Source organism: Lagopus muta, chromosome 4, assembly GCF_023343835.1.
Source record: "Lagopus muta isolate bLagMut1 chromosome 4, bLagMut1 primary, whole genome shotgun sequence".
In the NCBI taxonomy this organism is placed as follows: Eukaryota; Metazoa; Chordata; class Aves; order Galliformes; family Phasianidae; genus Lagopus; species Lagopus muta.
In genome coordinates this window covers 25,767,523-25,786,294 of record NC_064436.1, presented here as the reverse complement: position 1 = coordinate 25,786,294, position 18,772 = coordinate 25,767,523, and the positions used below count along the sequence as shown (strand labels likewise).

General features: G+C 39.3%; 1 protein-coding gene across 1 annotated transcript in view; it reads left to right on the top strand.

Annotated features, from left to right (window-relative positions):
- The window catches only part of ANTXR2 (ANTXR cell adhesion molecule 2), a 99,961-nt gene that overhangs the window by 32,379 nt on the left and 48,810 nt on the right, over positions 1–18,772 (top strand). The window contains exons 11-12 of the mRNA XM_048941540.1: positions 15,088–15,166; positions 17,011–17,106. Of these exons, the coding sequence (XP_048797497.1) occupies positions 15,088–15,166; positions 17,011–17,106 (175 nt within the window). The remainder of the gene's footprint in view (positions 1–15,087; positions 15,167–17,010; positions 17,107–18,772) is intronic.

Here is an 18,772-nt window from a genome sequence, read left to right as displayed (position 1 = left end):
CACAGTAGAAGTTACTTGGAAATGCTGCATTTCCTTATTCTATGAAGCATTACTAAATAGACAACCCACCATAATGCAGCTGCACTCTAGAGGAAGCACCTAATTATGGCATACTTCTTATCAGCAGTATTTTAAGAAAGAATGCCTGCACACCACATATGGCCTTGCGCAGGTTCAGAGAAAGCTATTTCTCAGCAGTTACTATGTAAAACAGTTCCACGATCCTTTCCTGAAGTAGTTTCAGTTTTGGCCCAGAGATAAACAATTTACTCTGAAGAAGAGTGACAGCTATGAAAGATCTGTACATACTTGAACTCCTGACTTTTCATTGGCACAGCTCAAACTATTGCTGGATAACTCCCAGTAATTCCTCATGCAACAGAGCTAATATTAGTTGCTAATGTAGCAACAACCAGTCTGCTCTTTTTCTAGTGCTCATTTTAGTGGAGTTAAGTACAACACAAGCAAAGTTAGCTTTGCAATTTTTAAACCTGTAGCTCTGCTTCTTTGTAGACAGGAAAGGCTCTTACAAAAATATGCTCAGGTGTTTTATATTTTGAAACACTCTTAGTGATGAACTAGCAGTTTTCAAATACAGAACAATAAAGTCTGTGGAGACTAGGTAAGGTCTCTAGGCTGCTGCCGTTGTGCATTTCTGTTTTGTTTCCAGCTGCTGAATGCAGTTAGTTGCGAGCCTCCAAGATAGTAGCTGTAGATTTAGATTGCTCTGTTTTCAGAGTATGATGTAGGAGGCTGCTGTGGTATTCTTGCATTATGTGACAAAGTGACTGTGCTGCTTACGCTATTTAAAATATCTTCTTGACATGCCACTTCCAAGACAGAGAAGTACATAGCTCACTTACAAGATCAGCTTTTCTAAAAGATTGGTGATTAGCTAGTAGACAATACTTACACGGATTTTTACATGACCAAGCCATTATTATAAAATAAAGTATTAAATACTCCAGAATGGAAGAGACCCCTGTACACCATGGAAAGAAGATAGGATGAGCCCAAGAAAATGTAATTTCTCTTTCATGTACTTTGAGAAATCTCATATGTTGTTAGGGCAGCTGTGTTACTAGAACCAAAATAGCATGCAAGAATGACTCAATCTCCACTAGTGACCACTGAATACTTAGAAAATTTGAGGAAAAATTAATCAATTCCACTTTATAGCTCAGGTTGGACTTGGCTGTCCAGCCATAGCTTCAAAGGAATCAAACCAGATCAGGTTCTTTTTTTTCCCCCAGCTCAATTACTTTAGAGGTTCCTATCACTGTAGAGTCACTGTCACTTCAGAAAGGAACACTCATCTCTTTGCAGTACTAGCACACAAAAAGCTTACACTGCCATTCCTCTCATTCTACGGCTTTTGCTTGGAGTTCTTTGAGTTTGTGCTCTGAAAATGTATCCATAGAATTTGCTTTGCTATCTGTCTGCTTCTGTTCCTGTAAGCCAGTGGTAAAATCCCTTCCTTCAGTGCCAAGTGATCAGGACAAAACATTTATCTTAATTCCTAAACTTCTGCAAATCCACTAATCTAGTCTGCAGTTGACAACAATTAAAGTGTTTAAACTATCACACTAAAACAACATTTCACTGAAATATATGTAGTAAATATTTACACATTATATTTACTCCTACCCTCATGCATCCTTGTGCTTGGATTCTTTTGAAGCATTGGCCTTAACATTAGCTGATAAAAATACAATGAGCATTTACCTCCAACTCCAAGATAAATAAGCTTCTTGTAATTTAAAACAGACTCTATGTTGGAACTGATGTTCAAAAAGTTTTATCTGCTTCAAAGCACCAACAAAATAGGAACCACTGGGTCGAGGGGGATCACCACTGTCATTTGAGTGTCATGTAGTTTCCATTTGTTCCCATTTCTGAATTGACACCCTTCAAGCAAATAGCCCTTCACCCTATATAAGCTGAAATGTCCCAGAACAGAAAGAATCAAAGATGGAGAAGGACAGCAACACTATTGGTCTTTCCAGTCTTTCTGTCCTCCCCGTGTTCAGATCACCTTGGCTTCTGTTCATGTATATTCTTTCCTATATCCTGTCCAAAATGAGCAGCTGACATTTAGAAGACTAAACAGGTTATTTTATGTGGTATGAAGAAAAAATTTAGTGCTCGCATCCCCAGGTTCTTAGATGATTCCAGTTTCACATTATCTGACTTCAGTGTGCAGTATGCAGTTCCTCAAAACAAAGTACACAAATGTGCAGGAGAAAATCTATTGGTGATTATCAGTTTGATTTTTACATCCTGTGAGTAGTCAAAGCTCTAGGAAGAAGCACAAGCTTACAAGTTTCGCAGTAGCGTTGAATATACTTCAAGCGTACATGTCTATCAGATTCCAGTAAAGAGTCACTAGGGCAAAGCATAATATAATTGGGCAAGTCTTCTGAGAATCCGAATGGAATTGGGCAATAAATAGCTCAGGCTCTTACAATGGTAAGAAAAGTTCTGTCCTAGAAAGACGGCATAGGGCAAACTGATTCTCTAGGACCGAGCACACGGATTTATGTTTGAGCTGCAGATGCCACCTTGGAACATGCTTTCAGTTGGCTGTTAACCAGATTTCTCACAGGAGGAGCCAGGGTCACTCTAGCCTTTGTTTTTCCTGGTGACAACAGCTGCTTGGCTCATTTGGCACTCAGTTGTGAATGGGATGGCAGCTTGGAAGGAGCTCAGACAGACAGCATTGTGCTATTTCTGCACTGTTAGTTCTAAAACCTTTAGATTTTAATATTTTTGGGTTTCAGTTTATCACTTCTTTACTTTTAATCCTGTCTTTACCATTGGAATGTTTTCCCTTAGCCCTTTGGAATAAAAGGATTAGAGAGCAAAGAATCTATTTTATGTAGTACCTTCAGCATCCAGGTAACAGATTTCTTGAACTAGTTTCACTGCTCTCTGTACCTGAGTCTTCCTATTCAGAACTTTTAGATGGAAAGACTCAGTATTTTTTTTTTTTTCCATGTTTCATTCTTAGAAAAGTCAATTGCTTTCCCCTCCCCCCACTACAAAAATTCCTATAATATCAAGTAATACTCTGCTTACATGTTTGTACTGGATAGTTCACATTACCTGCCTTCGGTCTTATTTTCATTTGGGATATTAGTAAAACAAGCTCAGTTTGTTTTTAATCCTTCTTTTCTATAGCTTGTGCTTGTCTGAATGCTTGTAAGATTCTCTTGCTGCCCAAATTTTGTTAGTATGATAATCTCTGAAGCACAGATTTAGGGCAGAACAAGCTGCTCTGCTTGTTTCTGTGGATCACATGCTGGGCCGAGGACAATGGGAACCAACCACAAACTTCAAGTTAAATATGGCTTTTGAAACATCTCTTCATAGAGCCCTAAGGGAAGCCACAGTTATGCTCTGAAAGAACTTGCAGCCCCATGCAGTTGAAGGAGTAGACTTCAAATCCAGCATACTTCTTCTAGCAAATTCATATAAGATGACTTTAAAGTAAAACAAATTCCAAAGGAGTCTGTTTGTGGTGTGGTTTGTAGGAAGTTGCTGCTCGCTGCATTAGGACCTTGAATATTATTTACTGCAGCAATGCAGAAATGAATTAAACTAGCTGGAAGCCCAAGAACTTGTGCCTAGCTGGCAAAGATCATCCTGCATTTGGTTTCGCCTTACAGGAGGCTCTCTCCCCATGCAAAGAGAAAGCACTGCTTCATATTTACATTTGGATGCATGAGTTGAAGAAGTTTCCATTAATGTAGAAAATATCTTAGTTTTCCAGTATAAGAGGATCATTTTTATTTATTCCAGAACCGGACTTAAGATGAAGAGCATAGGAACAACAGACACTGTGAAGAAGTGGATTGTGGTGCTCTGTCCTGTAAATTACCTCATTTGTTTTTAGACAGCTGCTCTCATTCAGGAGCAGCTGAAAGGTGTTCTATGCAATGGTTGTCATGGCAGGCTGTTAACAGAGGATCCCAACTAGTTTTTCCTCCCCTTGAAGCAAGTCATGCCTTGACTCCACCCACTTCTGCTTGTGTCACGAACCTGAGAGTCATCATCTTAAAAGTGGCTTTTGAATTTTCTCTTGAGGAGTGGAGCACTTTTTCATTGGCCAGCAATATTTCTAAGCTCATTACAAAAGCAGAATGACACGTGACTGTTTGTATCTTCAGGGACATGTAGAATACACATGAAAAACTTGAAAAAGGATGGCTTCACTGCTTTCAAGTTCTTCCTTTTTCTAAGAAAAAGGAAAACTTACTTAATTTCCTTTTCTGCTCCAACACCTGTAGAACCAAAGCAAAACCTACTTGCTTCCCATGTTCTGGAATACTAGCACTGTTTTCCACATAGTTAAGTCAATTCCCCAAAGCATTGCCTTTGATGCACAGATTTCATAATTTTATATTTTTACCACTGCTCCTTTTAGTGATTGTTCACTTCCCACCTTTTTCTATAGCTGATAATGGCTCTAAAGAGGTTAAAGTGATGCTATGTAGGATGACTGATGTTTAATATATTTGCCTAATTAACTTCTGGCTAATAATTCTAACCCATTAAGTAGCTAGTTAGTATTTGTTTCAAATAAACACATCTGGTCCTGCACTGACTGGAGGTTCTGCCTGTGTGTGGGTGACAGATGTGATGGTAGTTTCCCCAGCGCTCCCCTTTAAATAATTAACACACACTGGTGAAGTCGCATTAGACAGACAGCCCCAAAGCCAGCTGCATGGTCTCAGAGCTGGATCTATGGACATGTGCCTCATCTCATTAGTCTGCTCCATCTATTTCATTCCCTCTTCTTTGAAAGCTAAGCATAGCTCTAAGAAACATCCCTTTAAATAACTTTGGATTTCTGGCTTCTGTTCTGAAAGACAGAGGAGAAGAAATAATGCTCCGGCCACCCAAGGGACAAATAGATTTGAATTCACCAGCCCTGCAGATTGATCTCTTACAAACAAAGAGCATTTGAACAGCCCCACTCTGGTGTTACAGGGATTGGAGTTGCTAGGCTGGGTTTGGAAGCAACCTTCTTTGGAAAGAAACATCATCTTGTAGCAGTCCATTTCTTTGTATGGTCCATAACTCCTTGGATTGGAACAGCTGGAAATTCTTACAGTACCAAAAGCATCATGTCTCTCAACTCACTGTCATTCCATTTTTCAGACTTTTTTTCATGGGGGAAGGGGGGTTGGGCAGGGGTAAACCCCCTCCCCCCCCCCCCCATCCTCCAACAGAGGAAGAATGTCATTAACAGCACTATATTTGGCAAAAGTCTAACTTGCACGTAAGTTAATTCTTAAAACTTGAGTTCTTGCTTCCCAAAAGGCAAGATTTATTCCTACTTTAGATGGTCCTTGAACCCTCATAATTCTATGTCTGTCCCATAATGGGTGACATGCAGCAGTCATTAGTTCTAGTGCTACAGGCTCAGCCTGTGACCTTTGTTTTGTAAGGCAACAACAATAGCACAGCTGCCCCTGCATAGCTGAGATCTCAAACCTGCAATTTGGCAGGAAGAACAGAACAAATTGGATAAATATACATAAACACATTGTGAAGGAAGGGAAAACAGAACAGAGTGAACCAGAGCATCATCCTACAACTTGTTTGATAAGGATGATTTAAGGAGGCATATGGTATAATTTAATGTGCTTTCAAAAACATTGGCCTGATTCTTCAAGCAAATATGAAATAAATATCTAAATTGAAAGAGCTAATACAGTATCATGAGTTCTCTCGAAGGAGGCATATGAGTGCCTTTGGAAATGCATGCAAGTGGGGGCTGGGCGTGAATGATGCACAGATTTACATTCCCCCACAAAATTATCGTTAACTTATTGTTAAGATTACACATTCCTACTTCCTTATAACACTGCAATCAAAAAAAAAAAAGCTGCAGTGAACTAGTATTTGTACCTAACCCAGCACCCATTTCATGGCTTATCAGTTTACTCTTGTGATGACACCCCACCCTCCCATTGTAATACTTCTCAAACTGTTTCTGTCCAACACCACACTGCCTACAACGCACATACCCAAGAACTAGAAATCACTGCTGTGCTCATCCTACACTACGACCTTCCAGTGCAGCTTTATTTAGTAACTCTGTAACAATTGTAAGTTTAAAATTAGCCTTTGTCTTTCAGCATTCCTTTTTACCAGATGGAATGAAAATATGAAGTAGGCAGCACATTTAGAAATGCGTAGCTTGTTGCAAAGAAACAAGTATTTAAACGATGTCACAACTCAGTTCAGGTAGAACTCCCACATCAGCTGCATGCAAACTGAGACTCACAAATTGAAGTTATTTCCAGATCATACAGATAGACCTATGAAGTTATCTGTGCCTTTTAAAATTTATTTTTGGAAAACCCGTAGCTTTATCAAGTTCACTGATCAGAATGTTCATTTGATTGCCTTATAAAGCATTGAGAAGAGTTGTGTGTAGCTATACTGAGATGTTTCTGTTGTGTTTTTCTTTCATACAGCCAAATTCAATAGCCAAATTCATGTGCTAAATGAAGTAATTACTGATCTTTTCCACAGACATGGGTGGAACTGCTATTTAAAGCAATATTTACCCATATATAGTCAACAAATGTACAGTTGAAAGAGTAGAGAAGTTAAGACAGTACTTTACAGGTGTTATAGTCGGAAAGATTATCACAGTAGAAAAAAGACAATCAAAAAGAAATGCTCATCCTTATCTGAGGATCTAGGCTCACAGTGGAAAACTCCAAAAAGGAGGGATTTCCAGATAGAGATCCTTCCCCAGTGGTATTCAACCCTTAAATGGGGATCCGGTCACACAGGTGAATTGCCTTCACCTGTGCTCCCACAGCTGACCCAGTCCTTGCCTCAGGTGATCAATCAGTGGTCAGGCCCTGACTCAGATCTCATACAGTAACTAACCCCCTTGGCTATGAAGGGTGAAATTTTGGAAAACGTGTTTCAAGCACAGAGAGCAAGTACTAAAGAATGGAAATCATAGGTCAAACCTGCATATTTGACTTGTGTCTATTTCAGTCATTTAAGAAGGAATGAATATTTACAGCAGCATAATTAAGCACCTTCTGCTTCAAATTAATAAGCTACATATTTACTTACTAGCATAAACACAGATTTATGAGCTGTTCACCACTTGCAGGAGATGCAGGTTCAGCATGCATTTAAGAACATATATTGGCATTTATATAGCACAGTCTGTATGGGCTATTACAAATATACATAGTTTGAACAACACTTGGCCAGAAGAAAAAAGGAACAAATAGCACAAGGATTAAGTAAGCTTTCTCAATTATCTCAATTAAAAGACTAAGACACTTCATATTCAAGACAACACTAGCCATTGCTGTATAAAAATAGGAATTCAATAAACCCACAAGCCATTCCCTTTCAGGAACTAGTTACATACCTTAGGAAGCACTTGAAGAAAACCCAGCAGTCTATCACTCCAAAAAGAGGTCCCAGGCACCAGGATGAAAGCAGGGCTTTTTTCTCTTAGTTTGCTAGTAACCCTTTTACTTTCCCATTGCTGCAATAATCAAACAGTTCACTAACCCTACATCAATAATAACAGCAAACACCAAAGGGAAGGCTTGCTTCCTTTTTATTTCCCTGGGATCCTCATCAATTATTTGACTTCATTGTGCTCTCTAATTGGTAGGGTTCCATCTCCAAATTACCTAAGTTTTTATCACCTGTTTTCATTTCAGAGCCTCTGTGCTCAGGTGATCACAGTTCTTCTCCAGCATGGATGTACTCATGGCTAATGAGGCCCATTATTTTGGTATGAACATCATCGGTCAGCATCAACAACTCTTCTTCAGGTGTTTTCTTAAGCAAGGAGGGCTGATGTGCATCAGATCCTTTCCCACCCAGAACTGATTTATTTCTTTGCAGATGCTGAGACTTGGCATTTGTTTTCAGCAGCAGCACTTTAACTACTTCTGTCTATGTGGGCATCCTGCTCTGACAAAATTCAGAAAGAGCATGGTTGTCAATCACCAATTGCTCACACAGTACAGTCACCAGACTCTGCTCCTCAATGACAAAGAAAATAGCTAGGGGAATGTATTCAGGTAGGAGACAAGCTGAAGTTAGGCTAGATTAGGCCTAATGTCTGTTATAAATATTAACTTCCAAAAATATTTTAGAAATACATTTAGTTTGACACAATTAGACTATAATGGGAACTATTCACAGATGGAGACATCCTCAATGAATTGTATAGGCTAACTGGCTCCTAAGACATATGGGTCCAATGTTAAGATCAGTTGTAATTTCTGACGCAGTTCTTCACGTTCCTGAATAGGGCACATAGTGTTCCCAGAGCATTAAGAAAGACTGCGTGAGCAGAACTAAGTGCTTCATATTATGCAGTGGACATAGTATCCTGAGCTGAATTAATAGACTCATTTAACATAATAATGACATTTCATACCCAGTTACTGCAGATTCCCATGATTCCATGAGATCACATTGAGTACATTGCTGGCTTCTTCCTCTTTCAAATTTGCAAGCACTTCCCAGGGGTGAAATACTTCTGTTCCTCTGCACCCTATACCATGGGAAGCCAAACCCAAGCAGGCAGTGTACTGAACGCCATGCTGAGTGAGCTAAGCAGCTGTGAGGGGATAAGGGGATTCTAAGACAACTGTCTGTAAACTTGAGTAAGGTACACCGAGGAAGGAGTAAGAGGAAAAAAAGGCGCTCATACTAATTCTATTATTAAAACAAAACAAAACAAAAATTCCAACTCTTTAAAGATTTGCATACAGTGCAGGTCTTTATATTCTTGGGAAAAAAGTAAATAATTCACTTCTATGCCTGTGTGGTTGGTGGGAGAACAACTCCTAGCGTGTGTCATAACCCTAGCTGTCTTTGGTACAATTCCTGCTGACTGGATAAAACTGTTTTCTATGCTTTCCAGGCATATCTGACCCTTAGTGGAAATGCAGTGAATATTTGGCAAGCAAGGTTTGTAACCCTGCTCCAAGGGACTTTTCTGTATCCTTATGCAGCTGGGGTTTTGGATTTAGGAAGAGCAGCAAAAGCATGGGTTGGAAGAACTTTCCTTCCTGGCTTAGTGCTGCCTTCTCCTACAGCAGGACTGTGTCCCTGGACTCAGCGAGTCTGGTTTGTGGTCCTGGAGTCTGTTAATCAATAACTGGAGGAAGGATGTGCTGCTAAAGGATATTCCCCAGCAAATAATGGCACAAGGAGGTTCAGTTTACCTACAGATGTAAGTCAGGATTGGCTGGCAATGGAACTGTTCCTTTAAACTCTAAAACACAAAATACTGAATGAGGATGTGCATTTGGTCACTCCATGAAAACTGATGAAGGGTGAAACAGCCATGCTTTGTCAGTCATGGTGTGTTCCAATTACCTCATTTTTCAGGAGACCGAAGTATGGTTATTGTAGCATCCCTTTGTGAATGTTGTGTAGATTACAAAGCACATGGAAGTGATGGGAGAACAGAAAATGATCCTCACATCAGTTGGTCTGCCAAAGCCTTTTCCCACCACTGTTACTGATTTTTCTGTGTGTGATTTCTGCATACGTACATGTATGTGTATGTACATATATGTATATACATATGTATTTATGGGGGGGTTGGACTCGATATCTCTTCCAATCCCTGCAATTCTGTGATTCTGTGTCTAGATACAGTTATACAATTGTAAATAGTAAGCCAGTAATAGTGGTGTACCAACATTACTGTTGGCTTACCAATTATTACAACATTAACTTTAATAAGGCCGTCTGCAATTCATGGGAAAAGTTGTTTTAAAAGAAGGCACCCTTTTAAGTGCACCTTTTTATTTTTCTTCTTTCTATGTACAGCATTTTAGCTATTTTAATGCTACCACTTGATTCTAAAATACCTTTATTCACCATAATTTTAATAACTTTTTGAGCAGTTGCCAGTTTAATTTTCAGTGTGTGAAAATTGGAGGTAAATTATTTATTACTTCCAGCAAATGTCTTTCACAATTTTATTTAATTTTTTTTTTCATCTTTTTTAATGGGTCATAAAATGGCAGCCTTTTATTGGATGCTCATAAAGTAAGGAGCAAATGAATACTTTGCAAATAGGTGACTGTGTATTGAAATGTCAGTTGTATTTCATAGTCAGAGTCTTCAGACCAGAGCTGGAGTGACATATGGCAATGGGCCACGTTCCTCTTTTCTAACAATAAAACAGCCACACACATAAAGGAAAGAAAGAACTGCAATTGTTGGGGCTTCTCAAGTTACATTTTTGCTAAATTGTGCATAAGAGCAGCCAGTGGTCCATGATGGATGCAATTCAAAGTTGCAAGAGTCTGCTGGTTAACTTGGGTCATAAAGAACATTTTTTTTTTAAACTCTACTAGATGAAATTTTCCAGGATTAATTCTCATCTAAAAAGTGATACTTTCTGACAAAAGACAGGAAAATCCTTCCCATGCTCAGCAAGGGTTATGAGCCGCAAACAGATGTTTTTTCCTACTACAAGAAAACAAGTCTAAAAGTATGGCAAATTATACATTAGACTCATGTTACATAAAAACAATCAAACTCATGAATATCTGCACATGTTAATTATACACGGTTATTAACTCCAGTTTGCCATCTCTTTGGTTCCACTTTACTCAAGCAGTAGAATCTTTAACAGTCATCCTCAGGGTCTGCTTCCCCTTCCCGTGTAACGGAAGTCCACACCACAACCCACACTGATTGCTTGACACCGCAGAGGTGAAGTTTTTGTTTGGGTTGCCGCAGCAACACCAACGTTGGTACTTTCTGGTTCTTTGTGGGTTTTCTTCAAGGTTGACCTGAGGAGATGCTCTATTTTGCAGCAGCTTTCATAGCAGAGTTCAGCATTTATTTGCATTTTGTGCTGGTACAGAACTAGTGTAATTCCAGCCTTGCCATGCAAAAATACAGCTGTGCCAAAAACTCCATGTTACTACGTGGAAAAAGTGCCCTTGTGCATGTCACTTTGCTGTTAGAATGTGCTTACCCTCACAGTGACTTGAGCACAGCGAGGATCCAAATGCTGGCCTCATAGCACTTCTTACACTCCTGGGCTGTGACACTGACACCTCTCTCCTCTAGTCTCACTCTCAAAAGACATCAGTGGAAGGAGGGACAATCCTTCTTGGGCATTTGGAAAGCAGTGAGGATACTGTGGCTAGCCACATAAATCACGTAAATAATTGATGGCAGCCACAAAGACTTACAAATGAGGCACTCACTGCCTGCTGAGACATTTAAAAAAGTAATTCTGATTATTTCCACCATAGTCTTACAGCTAGCTGATCAAAATCCGCTGCTTCTTCCCTTGTGGTCTAAGTCTACCATGCAAAATCTCTTCTGTCTCATAAACTATACTGCTTTGGTCTACAGCTGACATTGCTTCTGCTTTTAGCTGCCTTGAGTTTCATTGGGACCTTATTAAAGAGTGCGATACTCGCAAAATACTAACAGTCAACCATTAGAAATGATGGTGCCCCAAACTGATCATCACTTCTGCATGTCATTTTGTTTTCAGAATGTTTTCAGTTTGTGCAGAGTGCTGAGCTAAGCACAAGGATAGTTTACAGTAAATATGATATATTTATACATAGGGCTTTCCTTAGACATTTGCAAATATGCATATAGAAGAAACAGGGTTCTTATTTTGTTGAGCTCCTAGGAAACAGAAGTACACACAGGTAGATGCTGAACAAATGGGAAAAGTGCCCTCCTTATACCCTACAGACATGACAGTTTCAGGAAGGAAGTGGTTTTGCATGTTGACAGGTTCATCCGTTTGAAGATGAGATAATTATCTGTATGAGTTCACTCTGTAGCTTCTAGAACTGAATGAATATGATCAACTCCTATGACAGTCTCCAATGGCTCATCCCTGCAGCTGTGTATCAAAATGGAAGCTGATACAGAAATGGGTTGTTCCAGCTGCATGGTATCTGCGCTGAGAGCTGATGTGTTCAGTGATCCTGCTGCCTGAGATGATATTTATCAGAAATCTGACAGTGAAAGGGTATTGTGAAGCTTGGTGGTAGTGTGTAGGCACACAACTATTGGTAAACTCCCCATTTTTCTAACTGTAATAAGTGACACTGCATGAGCAGAGCTTATCAGAGGCCAGCTCTGTGTTGCAAACCCTTAATCCACTCATCTACGCTATCTGAGCTATTATGCTGCATTCTTCATAGATTGTTGAAAGCTGCATGGTACCTGGACAGTGCTCCTTTCCTTTAGTGTGGCTGAAGATAATTTTCAGTGCAGTTTTATCAAAAGCCTTTGAGTTTCCTGCTTTGTTCAGTTTGCCAGCGAAGTACATAAAGAAAAACATCTTCATTTCCTGTTCAATGAATGATACAAGCCCTCCATGTTTCAGCTTAGACCCATCAAGCTCTCAGGGACAAATAGGGCAGCTATGAAGCACTGCTAGAGAACAACAAGTAGAGGTGCTCTATAGGTGGCAAGAAAGAGCTGGTCACAGAAACTGAAGAAAATAGCCTATGTTGCAGCAGGAGTATGATGCATGGCATGAGGAGTGAAGAGAAGAAAAAGAGTGACTTCTTTTGCTTCAAGCACTAACGTGTAAGAGAGAAACGATATGGGAAATTTAACAGGGTTGATGACTAGGTTTGAAAGCTGGAACTTTTCTGGGGAATACAAAATAACCCAATACCCAAGTCACATGCCCAGGAATTCCCAGCTAGTGCTGGCAATGGCAGTCAGTCACTGATGTACCTTTCTTTGCAACCATGTTCATCTGGGACTGGTAGCAGCATGTCAAACAGCTCAACAAAGTGCCAGAGGGTAAAAACATTGTGAAATGATATTGGAAAATATTAAAATATTCCTGACCAAAGAAACCACATGAGTCAGGAGGAAGGATGATTTTGCCAGGAAGCAGAGGAAACTGACTGGATAGCAGAAGAAAATCCATAGGAAATCAAGGAATAATGTTCACTTTTTTATTTATTTTATTTTATTTTATTTTATTTTATTTTATTTTATTTTATTTTATTTTATTTTATTTTATTTTATTTATTTTTAATGAAATGGGGAAGGCATCTGAAGGCAGTTTGGAAATTGGATCCCAATTGCTTGAAGTAACTGTAGTCAGATGTTCCTGGCCAAAACCAGAAGTTCTTCACCAATGCATAGGCAGCTGTTGTTGATCTCAGTGGAGTTTTGAACAACAAAAGAGTAGAGAAATGGTTCCAAGCAAGGATGAAAGAGATGAGTAAAAGCAAAAATGTGTTTAGACAGTTAAAGTATTATGGGAAATTAAAAAAAAAAAAAGCACAAAATATGTAGGGATTTAGAATCACATGATATGGTAATTTATAAATCAAAATTACATGGTGTGCTACAGCTGGATATAGCATAGTTGGAAGGCTGACCAGAATTCACACTAAGCAACACAATCCCAATTATAGCATCTGTCACCATTACTTGGGAAAGTTCACAAAAAGTATGAAGGCTGAATAGCTTTTGTACTTCAGAAACATGACCACAATGAATGCCTTTTTTTGGGTGTACTCAAGTCCAAAATTTGGTGTGGAGCCTATGGCACGTTACTCTCTGACTCATGTTTTAAAAAGACAAGGCTGAAGGGGGGGAAATGAAGTATATATGAGAACAATCTCTTCTCTCTGGATTTGGACTTAACTGAAATGTTGCATTCAAGAATACTCTCTGTGCTGTGATTTCTTCTGTATTTCTGGGCTGAGTTCAGCTTTCAGTTACACCTGTACAGCCCTAGTTAGAGCAGTGATGTGACAAAAGTGGTGATGCAAAAAGATGTGACTCTATAATGCTGGAAAGTTTACTGGGATGCAGTTCAGTGACTTGGACAGAAAATCAGTGTGCTGTGTTTATGACGTGCAAATCTTCAAAATATTAAAGAGTTGAAACATACACGTTTCTTCTCTGCTTAACAAAAGGCATGGAGTGAAATCCTCTTGCACTGCACTGAAGTCAGTAGGATCGTTTTGCCAGTTACACTCAAGCAGGATTGTTATGTTAAAATTTCCCATAGCATTTCTCACTGAAATGGCAAAGTGAGAAATTGAAAATAAAATAAACAAATAAATAAAAAAGCACAACATCTAAAATTTCATCACAAACCGAAGGTTTTTTTGCAGTTTGCTTTATTTAGTTGGGAGAGAATTCAATTAATTTTTTATTTTATCTGTTCTGATTCACTCACTCCTGTAGCAATTAGAAGTAAATTATTCTTTCTGTTAGATCAATTATTCATAACACAGACCATTTAAAAATGAGTTTAGTGGAAGCAACTTACTTCATTTTTACTTAAATTGAAAAAGAGATTAGCCAAATTAGTTAAAATAGCTCTGAACTCCATATTGACTAAAGCGTTTGTGCCAGAATAAAAATTGATGACATCTAAGAAGAATGCTATAAGTGATTAATCATTTTAGTTCATGGATATCTATATTTTTATTTAATTACAACTACACATAACATAAACTGTTTGAATCTAGGGAATGAAAGCCAGAGATGCTGAAGAGTCCTCTTCTGTTTAACATTCGCCATGTGTTGTTTTCTTCTAGGGTTAATTTGTAAAATGTAAACCACATACTATTTGCATGCAGTGTTTATGTACTATTTATAGAAAGTCTTGACCATTTATAATTATTCGACATTTTTATCCACAATGTCTGTGTATGACTAAAGAGATGGTTATGGAGTAGACAAAATAATGCTATTTTTACAGTTGATGCGCAGTGTATTTTATGTGGAACATTTGGGGGTGTTTTATGTTGCGTGGAATAGAGAAGGGGTGTTCTCAGCTCTCTATTGAGAAGACTGAAATTATTTTTAACAGTCATCAACACAACCCCAGAGGGACATGGCAAGCAATTGCCTTCAGTTTTAAGTAGTGTGAGCCAAAGAAAGTTCAATTGGAAATGAGCAAGGATTGGTTTCTAAGGACACCTGTCTGAGAACACCCACTCTGTTGAATGGAGTCTGTACGTCCCAGTGCCTCTGTAGTGTGTATATGTCTTTACTGACTGCTTTATGGCTGCTGATTGTTTTTCCTTTTCATTGCAGAACTATAGAAGTTTTGGTGAGTTTGAACGAAGGGCAATCTTTCATGTCCAGCTCTTTGACAATCACCGCTTCAGAGTGTGTAAGTAAATAGAATCATAGAATCGTAGAATCATTTGAATTGGAAGGGACCCTTAAAGGTCATCTAGTCCAAATCCTCTGCAATGACATGCACAGCTAGTCAAGTTGCTCAGAGCCTCATCTTGAATGTCTCCAAGGACGGGGCTTCCACCGCTTCTGTCAAAAAATAGCTCATATCATTCCATGTAAAATGTTTCTATTTCTGTTCCTATTTGATCACTGCACTTCTCCCAGAGCAGAGAACCTCAATGCATGGCAAGTCTCTTAAATGGTTGTAATGCACAAATCCACCTTACTAGAAACACCCTTGTGCAGACAAATACAGAATATAGAGAATTTAACAATGAATGATTTTGAAGTGTCGTGGAATCATGCATATATATATGTGTTCTAAGTAATTTTCTCCATATTTCAAAACATGCTTAGAATCTGTTTTATAACACTAGAGCACTCCACATTAGGCTTCAGATGCTTTGAATTCTTTGATAAAGTGAGTGATGAGGGCTACAGGTCCTCCTTCAACTGTTGCCGCAAGATCCATGCAGTGTGTTCCTTCTCTGTGTGGGGCTTACGTTTTTCTATAGCCTGCAAATTGTGTTTTGCTAAATTTATTACACCAAATTACATTACTGAAGTGTGCAGCTGTGGCTTTCAAATACTGGGAAGTGTCCATGCCATTAGAGACCTGCTCACTGTAAGCATACTATGAACCAGGCGTGACACAGTCACCTGGGGTCCATCCCAGAACATCTCTACTTCAGAAGATCCATGGAAGCAGATTGAAGCTGAGGAGTGTGACTTCTGTGCAGCTTTCCCATCAGGCACAGAAGCACATAGAACAGTGCCTTCTGCTCATCAGCATGTATTTTTCCAACAGTATTTTTATCACTCCTAGGTAATTAACCTAAAAGAGAAAAAATAGAAGTTTTTTTCTGTTCATTTTAGAACTAAACACTTGCATAGCTGAAGAAGTCAAAGTTATCTCGGTTCAGCCCTTATGTTTCAGGAAGAAAGCCTGAATGAATTCAGAGCTGAGGAGACACATGCTATACAAACTGCATTCTCTGTTTAAAGGGCCGATTCATGATTGCAGTCTTACATCAATACACTATGAGCAGCCTTTCAGCATGATGATGTAAGGAGAGTGCAATCACAGGAGGATGCTGAAACTACCAGTGGGTTGCTTTTCTCTTTAGCTGAGTCTTTTCAGAAAGATCATACACAGTAAGTTTATTTCCATGGCCCCTTAAAAGCTGCTGAGGTGGCTAACATAGGTAAAAATAAAGCACTCCTGCAAAGCAGATCATCCTACATTGCTGGGAAAAGCAAAATGACTTTTCCCTCTGCTTGTAATGCTTCTCTTTGGTCAAAAGTTCTAACTTATGACACAAACAATCAGTGCAGATGTGCAGCAACAGAAAAAACAGTAGAACTTTTGATGATCCCCCCCCCCCCCCTTTTTTTTTTCTTTCATACATATTGCAGCAAAGAAAGCTCCATACACAGAGAAGTGCTGTTTCCATAGTAGCAGATGGGCAACTGCAAGAAATGGGTCACTGATAGAATTGTTCCACTAATTCTGATGGCTGAGCAGCTGATGTCTAGTTGGTGTCTGAGAGTTACAAGTTGCAGCCTCCTCTGCAAACACACGGTGCTGCAGAGGAAACAAACAAAAAAAATGCACTGCACTTAGGCACCGAGGCATGCATTTATGTATTTCTTGTACACACAGCTTCTTTTTAGTTGCATCAGTCAGGAAGAAACTGTTTTGGGCCAAGTGGGAAAAGCAGGCAGGAATTCTTTGCAACATTCCCCTGATGTGCTGTCCTTCTGCTTTCTCCACAGTCCAGTGGCATAGCAGCCCTTATTGCAGTGCTTGTGCTGTTACTTCTGGCGGCGTTGGGGCTGCTCTGGTGGTTCTGGCCCCTCTGTTGCAAAGTGGTGAGTAAAGGCTATTAAAAAAAGTCACCAGGTTTGTGACTCACGACCATAACTCAGAATGTGTTGGAAAATACAGATAGGGCAGGAAATAGGTTAAGTAACAGGGGAGTTCCATGTGACAGAAGCCATCTGTTGAGGCACTTTTCTTTCATTAGTGATACGCAAGCAGAGATCAGGTTAAATGTTGTGGTCTGTGCCCCTAGCAGTACTCCTGGCATTTGAAGAGACCTGCAGACCATGAGGCAGTTTCAGCAGGCTGCTGTGCTGTTTGTTGGATTTCTGCAGTGAGCAGATGTGGTATATTTCTGTGAAATCTCTGAAAAAAGCCTGTTCTCTTTAATTTGAAAGTTGTTGGCCATAATGGCACACAGATGTTATTCTGAAATCAAGGACCATTTTAAAAGTACTATAGCTAAAATTGGTATTTGTAGTCCATTATGGGCTCTCAAGTTTGAAATCCCTTATTGTCTTAATAATCCCTTGCAAAAAATTAAATTTTCATCTTGCACACATTACATCTCATTTCATCTGAGTAACGAACGTTCTTTATCCTTCCAGCAGCAATCAGCAGTGCTGCTCCACTAACACTCCTTCCATCTCCTGGCATGCTGGGGCTTTTAAATTGGTGAAGTTTAGTATTGATCCATGTCAATGACAGCACTGAGGACTAGAGAATCGGAGATTGCTCCCAGGCTGTTACTGCACTTTTTCTTATCTCAGGCTTATAGTAGCAGGGGCATCAGAAAAGGTGGACTTCTCCTGGTCCAGAGACAGCCAAAGTAGTCAAAAGCTTTGTCTGTTATGGTCTCTGTTATACCCCATAGAAGTTTGCAACCCCTGGTTCTTTCCTTATGATGTCTGAGTCAAAAGCTACAAAATCTGCTCTGATAAAAAGCACTCTTCTGTCTCATTCTCCATATTAGAGTCCCATAAGAAATCTAGGTAGGCTTCAACAATAATTTATATCATGAACCTTTCCATGGAACAGGAGAAATCAAAATTATAAAGAAGAAAGCTTTCCATTTTCTTATTTTAAAATAATTGTCTCACCTTGATTCCTAATTGCCATTGTATGGTAAATCTTCATATACTGCACATCATATTTCTCCCAATATAGCAAATAGTGACTAGTGCCTCAGTCCCTTGAGAGCAGGAATTATTGAGAGCAGTACGCTGATGCTGGAAAGACAATCAGAAAGGTGCTTTCTGGATTTGTACATCAAGGTCCTACATTAAAAAAAAAAAAAAAAGAAAAATTGAATTGAAGAGCAAAAACAGTACCTTGGGTGCACACAGATGCACCGTGACATTAAGGCAAGCTTCTGTCTGGTCTCATCTCCTTTGTGGAGCTCACTTGGGCATCTCCACAAAGAGCTTCAGTAAGGAGATGTAAGGAGACGTCCCTCAACTCTAATTCACCTTATGATTAAAGATGTTGGGTCCTGAGATTTACTCTAGGAACTGTAACTTACCTTAAGTATCTTCTCTGGATATAGTATTTGGTATGTAATTGGCTATTGCTAGGGAAGCCTTTGGCTATATATTCATAGATTGTTACTAAGAAGCAACCTAACTTCTGTGGGAGCAATAAAATCATAGCACTTTAAATGTTCAGGCCCTGTTTTTTCCCCCCACCTCTCATGGGTATTATCTGCTTCCTTAAAAA